The following is a 9,370-nucleotide window of genomic DNA, read 5'->3' on the forward strand; positions in this document are numbered from 1 at the left end:
AAAAAAAAATAGTAATCCAACCATTATGATTAGTGGATAATATAAAATATCTTTAAGGTTAATGCATTCTCATTTGAATATCAATTATAAACAAAATTAACTAACTACATACATATCAAGAATAGTAATTAACCTCGTTCAACATTAATAACAAAATTGATTTTATTTCCCAAATTATCTTTTTTCTTAATTTAAATTTATATGTGGAATTTGTTTCATCTAAGGAAACTTTGAAAATAATGTTATCAAATAGGATAAAAAATAATTAGGTTTTGTTGATATTTTATACTTAGGAACACAAAATAAATAGTATCCATTTTTTTGACTCAAAATAAATGGTAAGTATGTCACTTAATTAAATCTACAAAAGAATACATTTACATTATTCCTTTAAAAAATTGTAGAATTATATTGACTAATTTTTTAATAAGATTTAAAAAAGACAAACAAATGAATATATATAATTGGAATATTCGTACGAGCTTCTTCTCTTCTCTATTGTCTTTCTCTCCTACTCATTTGGATCTCTCTCTCTCTCTCTCTCTGTGAGTTCAGATCCTCTGGAGTGAAACGGTTTCTGCTTCTGCTGCACCTCAACTACTTGTTCTCGCTCCAATTTTCACCAGTTTTGTGAATTTTTGCTCTGTTTGCTGAATTTTGAACTGTAATTTTCGATCTAGGGTTTCTTTAGCTTTGTAAGTAGCTCGCAAAATTACTTGCTGTTTGATCTGTTCCTCAGCAAGAAGGAAGAAAGAAAGAAGAACAAGATGCAGAAAGATCAACTCAAGAAGGTTGTTTCTTTTTTTCTGATTTTAAGATTGCCCTTTTTGTGTGTAGGGTTTGTTACTGTGTTTTAAACTGACACGGAAGTGGAAAGTGTGGAAAAATGGAAAATTGGAAACTGGGGGTGTCAGAAAAACGATAAAAAATGATTATTTATATATTTATTAAATGATTATGGATAAAATGGTTAAATACTTGAGTATGATGAGGTATTTTGCTGTAAATATTGTTCTTTATGTTTACATGTTGGTCTCTGGATATGAAATAGAGGGTTTTCTGCTTCCTACTTTATGTGATTTTAGTTTAGAGGTTCCAATTTTGATTGATCATCACTGTTGTATTGATTTAACTTCTGTGTATTTTATTTATTAATTGTGGGTGTTTATGGCCGGATATTGTTCAGTGGCCATTAACTTTTATGTGCATTTGATAATTTTCTTTTTCGTCTTTGTCATAATTTTTTATAATCTTAGAGTACATACTCTAGTATTTATCTATCTTTAAAAAGATTATTTGGAAGCTTTTATGATTTAATGTTGCTAGGTATGATGATTCTGAAATCATAACGGTTAAACTGTGTTGCATTGAGCTATGTGAAACTGAAATATTAGGTTAACTTATCATACTTGTATCATATGAAGTTATGCATGGTTCCTAGTTCCTACACTTATTTTTATTTTTCCAGCTGATTCTTGTTATTTTCTAGCTTTGATGAAGAGTTGTGTGGAACATAGTTTTTTAATAATTTATTGATGCACAGGATATTAAAGAGGTTAAATTTTTCACCGAGTACGGGGATGCCAACAGATACAAAATTCTGGAAGTTATTGGGAAGGGTAGTTACGGAGTTGTTTGCGCAGCAATAGACACACACACTGGGGGAAAAGTTGCAATCAAGAAGATTCACGATGTTTTTGAACATATCTCTGACGCAATTAGAATCCTCAGGGAAGTCAAGTTACTAAGACTTTTAAGACACCCTGATATTGTTGAGATTAAGCGGATTATGTTGCCGCCTTCAAAGAGGGAATTTAAAGATATTTATGTAGTATTTGAGCTCATGGAGTCCGATCTCCATCAAGTCATCAAAGCCAATGATGACTTGACCCGTGAACATCAACAGTTTTTTCTTTATCAGATGCTTCGTGCGTTGAAGTTTATGCATACAGGTATTTATATTTTGATTTTTGGCGTTTATATGCATTCTTGTTTGTTACACGTATGTCATATTTCAATGAAACGTGGCGCTAAATTGCTTTATATGATTTTATGTAATATTGCAGCAAATGTATATCATAGAGACCTTAAGCCGAAGAATATACTGGCAAATGCGAACTGCAAACTCAAAGTCTGTGATTTTGGACTGGCAAGAGTTGCATTCAATGATACCCCGACAACAACTTTTTGGACGGTAGTGCGGTCTATTCAATTTGAATTTCTAATAGAGAATGTGAAATTTATGACTGTTTTTGAACGTTGTTGAGGTTTTTCAAGCTTTCCTTTTGTTGCATATTGCAGGATTATGTTGCTACAAGATGGTATAGAGCCCCTGAACTATGCGGCTCTTTCTTTTCTAAGGTATAGTTTGGCTAAAATGTATGTATTTAATTCATCAATGGTGTCGTAAGGTTATCGTTCGTTACATTAATATCAACGAGGTCATCTATTCTTAGCTTTCGCAACAAGCTATTTTATTGACTTTATTACTGATACAAGTTTGAATAAATAATAATAATTTTCTGTATATTGTCATCGCATATCATATTAATTGGCTTTGTGTAACTGGTTTGTTTTTGACTAATTGTTCTTGTAATTGGGTGAATCCCCAAAAAATGTAATTTGAAATTCTAACCACATTTTAAGTTGAGTGTAAGGTAGACAAATGAGTTTTGAGTTCTTTTGTTCATTTTGGATGTTCGGCATGAAAAAGCTGAGTAATTGTCGATGAAGGGAAATTTAATAAAATCTTTCCAAAAAATATTTTGAGGGCTTGAGTCATTACACTAGTAGGAAGGCATATGGTGGAAATTTGGTATATTTTATTTCAGCAGTATGGTATATTTTCTGTTGATAATTATATCTTTCGACTTTTTTACGAGGTAAATTATGCTTATCACGTTAGGAGAACTAGAAAATGTGTTTGCCTAACTTGTCAAAATATTGCACTTATTTCTGTATGAAATGCTTTCTGTGTGTTTAATAGTAAAGAGTAATGCCTAGATTATAATAATTCTTGTTCAGGGAGGACTATTGATCTCTCCTGGAAGTTGAATTTATCTGTCCTTCAGGTAACTGTGTCAGTTCGTCTGTTTCCATGAAGTGGTTTGGTTGGAATGTGTAATTTCTCTTCTTCTTTAATATTCTGATTTTGTTTGCATTTTTGTGCAGTACACACCAGCGATTGATATATGGAGCATTGGATGCATTTTCGCCGAAGTTCTTACAGGAAAACCATTGTTTCCTGGTAAAAGTGTGGTGCATCAATTAGATTTGATTACTGATCTTCTTGGGACACCATCACCCGAAATTATTGCAGGAGTATGGACCACTCTTTTGCTTTTTACTTAATCTTACTCTCATGGGTTTGTTAATGTTGTTTATTCATGAAAAAACTATTTAAGTGTTTGACTGTTAATCTTATTCAAACTTATTTGTAGGTTCGAAATGAGAAGGCAAGGAAGTACTTGATGGAGATGAGGAAGAAATTTCCTGTGCCATTTGAACGGAAATTTCCAAATGCAGATCCATCAGCACTTCGCTTATTGCAACGGCTTTTAGCATTCGATCCAAAGGAGCGACCGACAGCTCAAGAGGTATCTATTTATATCTCAAGATCTTTGTATAGAATGTATTTACTTTTCTTCAATATAAATCGGGAAGAGACTGTTTTGCGTTTGGTTGTTAGGCACTAGCTGATCCTTTCTTCAAGGGTTTGGCAAAAGTTGAGAGGGAACCTTCTTCTCAGCCAATTTCAAAAATGGAATTTGAGTTCGAGAGGAGGAGGGTGACAAAAGACGATATTAAAGAACTAATATATCGGGAAATACTGGAGTATCATCCTCAGCTGCTTAAGGATTACATAAATGGAACTGAAGGCACAAACTTTCTGTACCCTAGGTTAGCTTAACGACAATTGTCTTTTTTTACTGATTTAACATAGTTGCGCGTTTAATGTATTAATATATGCATTGCTCATTATTCACTGAGATATTTTCCTTGCAGTGCAATAGACCAATTCAGAAAGCAGTTTGCTTATCTTGAAGAGAATAATAGTAAATGTGGACCTGTGATTCCTCCAGAAAGGAAGCATGTCTCCCTTCCAAGGTAAGAAAATTGACATGCACCACTAACCATGGAATATTTAGTAGTTTTTGTATTAATTTCTTGGCTATATAGTTTTGGTTCGTATGTTGAGTAAGCACCAACATAGACATGGACGCCATACATGATATTAAACAGTGACATGTAGACACTAAAAATAATTTTAAAAAATGGAAATGATTGAGTGTAACTACATTTGTGTTAGTGTCAGACACCGGATACACTTTGAATCCAAGGCGTCCGTGCTGCATTTTGTTGCTCTTTTCAACCTGATATTTTCAGATAGACATGTCATTAACCATACAGTTTTTTGGTAGGTCCACGGTTCTCTCAAGCACAATTCCTCCCAGTATGCAGCCATCTTTTGCTCCATATGGAAACAAGCAAATCGCACAACAGGCATTCAAGATTTCAAGAGCAATAGAATCCAATTCTGTAAGCCAATCAAAGGGTTCACGACCTCCTCCAAGAGCGCCGCCAGGTATGAACTATATAATTAATGTGGTACTTGCCTTAACTTTCTTTTTGCGAGGGGGTATAAATAAATTCATTAGAATTCAGAATAATTAGAACCAAGAAAGATACAGAGGAGAGGACAAGATAAACATAAAATAAACAACAAACTGATTATGAACTTGGTATTAATATGGTTACATTTCATTTTCTAATCTTCGAGTCTTTCTTATTATAAACACGTATTTCTTGCCTCACTGCAGCCAAACCAGGTAGAGTTATAGGGCCAGTTCACAACGACAATGGGAGAAGCACTAAAGATAATTATGACCTAAGGATCTTCTACCAAAATAATATTCCTCAAACAATTTCTCCACACTGTTTCCAAAGGGCGCATGCACCCCCCAGTAACGCAAAAACTACACCAGAAACATACAAGGATAACTCACAAGGCAAACATCAACCCTCACCCGAACTGTGTAGCGTGCCAGCCAGACCAGCTATCGATCTTAATACCAATCCATACTACCAGCAGGGCAAGAACGATCTCTTAAACGATCCTGTCACCATTATTGATGCGGAATTGATGCGGGCACAATCTCAATTTGGGGCAGCTGGTGCTGCTGCAGTAGCTGTTGCTGCTCACAGGCATTCTGCAGGCTTTCAATATGGATTGTCATAGATTTGGAGATTTCAAAGAGAGATTTGCCTTAAATACTTTGTGCCTAAGTTAGGAGGGAAGAAAGTTGATTAATTTTTAGAAGGGTTTAGTTTTTGTTTTCTATTTCTGCTTTAATGTTATCATCCTTGTAATTATGTGTACATCATTTAATTGGTTAATAAAAAAGTTGATTGTTTCTTTCCATCTTTTGATGCATAAATTATCCAAGGTATTGAGAGAACCTTGAATTGCAAATGAATTCTATTTCCACAATAGGTGACAATAATTTGTCTTACTAAAACCGATAAAATTGGTATGAGGACTTTTGAATTGGACTTGTTTGAACTTATATACTGACATAATTATTTGCGAGATTGTTTGAACGAGCTTATCTATAAAAAGTAGAATTTGGATTTTCACAAGTTCTTTAGATAGTTTTGATGAAAACAACTTTTAGTTTATATAAAGATAAGTTGACTTTATTATATTTTTTATCATAGAAATAAGTTATACATACATACTAATATGATAAACACTTATGCTGCTCAATTTAGCTATTTATAAATATGGACAATTTAGCATAACACAAAACTGCTGTAACACAAAACTGCAGTATTGTTGAGTAAAAACATGTAAATTGTTTATCTTGAAATTTCATTAAGCATGATTTTGGGGATGATAATGTCAAAGCTGCTAACTGTCCATTCTGCTAGTTGGCCAACATCACTTATATATATTTCAGTACCCAAATCAATTGATGGCCAGTGTCTCTCCACATGTTTAGTGCCTGGATCCTGCATTAAATATGTTAACAGCAAACATTGTCACTAACAAATACTAAATATTCCTATTTTCTATCACTATCATAATGATCTTTCCAAAATTGATAGAGGAGAATATATACTCTCAGTTGTTTGAATCATGGATGGTTTTCAAGCAAAATTCAAAGAGATGAGAACTTGCCTGATAAAAATAAAGTGATTGAGAGAGCCTTCCAACATCAAGCTCCCAAGTTCTTGGATCACCAACCCAACCTTCACCTTTATTTGTTGGGTACCCGTATTCGCCCCAAACCGGGTGCGGCAAAATTTGTAGTATCTCTTGAGGCTGTGGGTTGCTATAAGGATCAGATGTTATCACTGGTTTCTCTAGATACATTGCATTGCCGGGAGCACGGTAGAGAAGGTAGGCATCATACGGGAACTTAGTCGTGTCTGTTCGGTGAATTCGGGTGCCATTCGAGAAGGTATGGTAAGGAGGACATTGTTGAAGCTGGTTAGGTTTGCACAATGGTTTAATTTCTGGATTTATGATCATTTCACTATATCTCGTTACATCAGATGTAACATCCCCATTGCATGGTTCTCCACTGTTCTTCCAACAACTTCCGATGTCCATGAGGTAGAATTGGCTCTGTGGACCCCCTCCCTTCTTGATATCAAGTGTGAACTTTACCTTAAAATGTGGTGATTTTGGCACCTACAGAAAATATTTAATTCATATACTTCGTTATATTTTTTACGTCAGAACCTTTCAAGAAAATAATGATAAATTTGAAAGTAGAGGGAAAAAACTCACAATTTTTGACATGCCTCTAGTTTCATAATGGTAACCACCAGAAAATCCAGTTGTAGCATCTGATCTCAAATATAACTAACCAAGGATACTTAGAAGATGTCTTCAAAACATGATGAAAATTCCAACTTCCTATACCAACTTCTTTCTCCCAAGTCAAAGAGTAATAAGAAGTGTCATTCACATGACCTAATGATGCCTCATCAAGATTCAAATCCCATGAACCATAGAAACTTCCTCTCATGATCTTATTTTCATTATAATTATACACTTTGGTATAATTATGATACATTGAAGGCATATTCATACACCCTTTTCCAAAGCAAGGAAATTGATGTGTTTGTGGGAATGGCTTTGATTTAAAGCCATTATTTGGACAAATTGCAGCTAATGTATCCATGTTGCCACTTTTTAACATTATCATCCAAAATTGCCATGGCTTTGGAGTATCTAAAACTTCACATTTATTACCTAAGTATAATTCCTTCCAAGCTGTATACTTGTTGACATTTTCTGTCTTTAAAAGAAGGTGTTGATTGTTTGATATACCTAGCCTGTTCTGCCATTCATGCACCTTGTGAACTAATTCCACCTCTTCTGAGAGAGATCATTAAAATATGCAAAATTAGAAAAATATTAAGTATCATATATTATGAAAGTTAAAGAGAGATAGAGATATATCAAAGTTATTTCTACACCTTTTGTGTTACTTGCATTGATTAATAAAAAATTTCACACTATACATTAAAACAAATTTATACCATATTCACCCCTCAAATAAAGTCACCATTCTAAAATCATAATCTCATCATCATTCGTAAGGCATAACTCAATTGATAAATATCGAAATTATTAAATTGGATATTATGTTTCGTATTCGAACTCAAGATTTTAGAGTTTAGTTTTTATCTTTCCATCTACTGACAAAAAAAAAAAATCCTAATCTCATTATTATCTGACCAAAATTTCAATTAATTTCCAAATTTATTTATTTAGTTTCACGTCAAAACAACATCTTAATGTCACCCTTAAAAACAATGTTGTTAAACTCAAACTCTGACATCAGTTGAATCGAGAAGTGACTAGTATACCAATTGGTTCATAATCCTATAGATCCGATTGAATTGGGTTGAATCGAATTGAACGTCGAACCACAATTAACTGTGATTGTTTCATTTTTTTTTTTTTTGCCTTTTAAAATAAATTACATATTAAGACTTTTTATTTTTTTTATTAGTCAATAGATTCAACCATGATTAAATCAAATGAACTGATTGAACCACTACTCAAAAGTTTCAATATTCGTTTAGGTTTTTGACAGCATTTTTTTAAGAAATAATATTGTTAATTTTATCAACAGAAGTGCTGACCATTTAAAGACTACATTGAAATAAAGATACATACATTAAGAATGATAATAAAATTAGAGACTTTTTAAGTTAATTATTTTTACAGTATTATGGCAATTATTTAACAGATACAATATTAAACAACTTCTAAATAGATATTAAATATATTAACATAATTGAATAAGTTTTTATTAAATTAATTAATACCAAAATTTAAGAATGAAAAGTATAATATAAATATTAAAATATTAATAATATTAATTAAATTAAAAATATAAATTTCAGATCTAAAAGTATTCGAAGTCCAAGGAAGGCAGTGATCTCACTTGCGTCCGTTTGGGCTGACCTGGTACTACATGTATGATAAAAGGAAACAAAAGCAATTGGTAACTTTCAACAAACTTAGATATCTAAATAGTATCTAACTATACAAGGAAACAAAATAATAGAAGAAAGATATGATAAAAATACAAAAATAATTATAATCTCGACTGAAAATGAAAATAATTATTAACTACACATGAAACAAGATGCAAACTACTTAATTAAAAAATTATTTATAAAATGTTTAATTTCATACACCATCAACTTATATGTGGGAATTGAAAGTAGTTATAATTAAAGAGTACATATTTAATTTTTAATGGACACTTACTTTGAGGTTCACAGTATTTGACATCAAAACAATCAGCCATTCTTGGACTTCCCATGTTTGGTGCTTCTTTTCCAACTTCATTGCATTGATTCCATGATTCAATTGCAACTCTTAGCCCATCTCTTCTCATTCCTGGATCTCCAATGGCTGATATATAATCTCGACCGTTCATTGTTGCATGCACTTGAAAAAATAGAAATAAAAATGTAACTCCATATATTTTTAAACAAAGACAAAGCTTCCATAGCTCCATTATGATTGGATTTTAACAAAAAGATTATTACTCTAAACTAAGGATATAGAAGTTATAATGCTTATATATAGACCATGTTTTAAGTTTGAGTCCAAGTTAGTATTGAAGTGTAGGGATTTTAATCTATCCTTTTGTTACTCTTGACACGTGTCATGAGGCTGGTGACTTTTTCTATTTTAATATTTTTGATGACATACATTTTTAAATACTCTTATTTCTTTCATTTTTTTACCATAATACTTTTATTCCTAACAAATACTACATATTCTTTGAATATAGTTTTTTTTTTAGAGTTCATGAAATTTAGTTGTTATATCTTG

The 9,370-nt window shown here is 32.3% G+C and overlaps 2 protein-coding genes across 2 annotated transcripts; one reads left to right on the forward strand and one right to left on the reverse strand.

Moving 5' to 3' along the window:
• Positions 1-480: 480 nt before the first annotated feature.
• Positions 481-5,422, forward strand: MAPK2 (mitogen-activated protein kinase). The gene is made up of 10 exons (XM_004488631.4): positions 481-791; positions 1,544-1,952; positions 2,067-2,194; positions 2,302-2,361; positions 3,172-3,321; positions 3,441-3,596; positions 3,689-3,900; positions 4,006-4,107; positions 4,422-4,585; positions 4,821-5,422. Exons 1-10 carry the CDS (start codon positions 768-770, stop codon positions 5,237-5,239), a joined length of 1,824 nt encoding a protein of 607 aa, XP_004488688.1. The 5' UTR covers positions 481-767; the 3' UTR covers positions 5,240-5,422.
• Positions 5,423-5,660: 238 nt separating this feature from the next.
• LOC101511595 (uncharacterized) lies at positions 5,661-9,358 on the reverse strand. Its single transcript, XM_012712310.3, is given in 5 exon segments — positions 5,661-6,012; positions 6,182-6,697; positions 6,797-6,872; positions 6,874-7,390; positions 8,798-9,358. Coding segments are annotated over 5 exon segments (1,515 nt in total). The 5' UTR covers positions 9,051-9,358; the 3' UTR covers positions 5,661-5,859.
• Between the last annotated feature and the right edge of the window lie 12 nt (positions 9,359-9,370).

This window comes from Cicer arietinum, chromosome 1, assembly GCF_000331145.2.
Source record: "Cicer arietinum cultivar CDC Frontier isolate Library 1 chromosome 1, Cicar.CDCFrontier_v2.0, whole genome shotgun sequence".
Classification (NCBI taxonomy): Eukaryota; Viridiplantae; Streptophyta; class Magnoliopsida; order Fabales; family Fabaceae; genus Cicer; species Cicer arietinum.

Bases quoted from the DNA above. Each gene is read 5' to 3' on its own strand.
- MAPK2 (XM_004488631.4), top strand. From the start codon at position 768: ATGCAGAAAGATCAACTCAAGAAG. The intron at 2,195-2,301 runs GTAGTGCGGTCT...TGCATATTGCAG, and splicing joins CGACAACAACTTTTTGGACG to GATTATGTTGCTACAAGATG. The intron at 2,362-3,171 runs GTATAGTTTGGC...ATTTTTGTGCAG, and splicing joins GCGGCTCTTTCTTTTCTAAG to TACACACCAGCGATTGATAT.